Below are 1,350 nucleotides of genomic sequence, written 5' to 3' on the forward strand. Positions count from 1 at the left end.
GGAATAGCTTCTTGGTACTGGACTTTGTGATGCAAATGAGAAGCAACTTACCTGAATCCCAAGTATCTTGGTGACACCGTACATGTCAGATAAGCCGCATACAATTTCCCTAATTACAGTATTAAGTCCAGGGCAAAGTCCTCCACAGGTGACAATGCATGCATGGACCTCGTCAGGTTCAAAATAGACCTGATGGAGACAAAGGCGAGGTTAGGGAAAACGATTTCTCGTTGTAGTCACTATGTGAGCATAAACACGGCATGCTATACCCTTTGGCGAGGTCCAGCACGACGGAAGTGGTTTCCTCTTGGGCCATCCTTGTGGACAACAATCTGCATTGAGCCATGCAAGACACCGAATCAAAATGAAGACCGTCTAAACCAAAGCACCTGTCATTTTGTTGACAGAAAGGAAACACGAGTTCACGGCGAATCTCCCAAGAACTCACCTTCTGGCAGACGGTGTCATCCGGGTTAACGAAGTACTGCCTGCAAACAACATATTTCATCTTGCAGTCAACAACAATGTGCAAAGGAGAACCAGGAGTGAGAACCCAGTTAGCAGCGAGTTCAGCCTTACTTGACAACAGAGTATGCAGTGTTATCTTGCAGTGGATTTGGGTGGGTCTGCCACATCAAACAACAAAACGGTCATCATCGAAGTAACATTGAGCTCAAAGATTCAACATATTTTCGTGTTTCCTCTGTGATTAATCAGAGGACACCTAAAACGGTGTCACAAGATAAGAAACAGAGGACAGAGGGAAAAGTTCAGCTGGGCGACCACTTTCAATGGCCATCGCTGTTCCAATCCCCAAACGAAGTGCCCACGCCACGACGCAAATAGAAGTAACCAACAAAAGGTGGTACAGTATTTAAGGACAAAAGGTAGATCGCGGAGAATCTTGATGAGATTCCACGTTCTGCCGCTTGGCAGCGTGATCCCGCGGCCGGCCAACTGCTCTGCTCCAACTGCTCCACATGCCGGCGATCCAGCGAGGCGGCGACCGGTCTGACCCCCCGGATCGATCCACGCACGCAGGAACACACACACTCCTCGCGAGACGGCCGGGCCGGGGCGGGGCGGGCGACTCACCGGGAGATCGGGGAGGTAGTCGGAGACGTGCGGCACGTCCTCGAGGACGTACCCGGCCTCGCCGGCCGCCAGCTTCGCCCCCGTCTTGGGCGGCGGAGTCCCGTCCATCGCGGGCGTCGCCCTCTGGCTCTGGGGCTCCCGCGCGGCGTGTCGCGGCGGTCGAGCAGGCGGTGCAGGTGCGGGTGCGGAGGTTCCCGCGGGCTGGGGACGGCGATTGGGGCGGGGCCGTTGCTGGGCCGGCCGGGGTCGGGGTCG

General features: G+C 55.1%; 1 protein-coding gene across 1 annotated transcript in view; it reads right to left on the reverse strand.

The window, feature by feature from the left end:
* The window catches only part of LOC119330255 (ATP-dependent 6-phosphofructokinase 6-like), a 4,631-nt gene extending 3,428 nt beyond the window's left edge, over positions 1–1,203 (reverse strand). Inside the window, exons 1-5 of the mRNA XM_037603366.1 lie at positions 1,096–1,203; positions 580–626; positions 449–488; positions 270–332; positions 52–189 (exon numbers count right to left, since the gene is read on the reverse strand). Coding sequence (XP_037459263.1) covers positions 52–189; positions 270–332; positions 449–488; positions 580–626; positions 1,096–1,203 — 396 coding nt within the window. The remainder of the gene's footprint in view (positions 1–51; positions 190–269; positions 333–448; positions 489–579; positions 627–1,095) is intronic.
* Between the last annotated feature and the right edge of the window lie 147 nt (positions 1,204–1,350).

The sequence above is a fragment of the Triticum dicoccoides genome, chromosome 7A (assembly GCF_002162155.2).
Source record: "Triticum dicoccoides isolate Atlit2015 ecotype Zavitan chromosome 7A, WEW_v2.0, whole genome shotgun sequence".
In the NCBI taxonomy this organism is placed as follows: Eukaryota; Viridiplantae; Streptophyta; class Magnoliopsida; order Poales; family Poaceae; genus Triticum; species Triticum dicoccoides.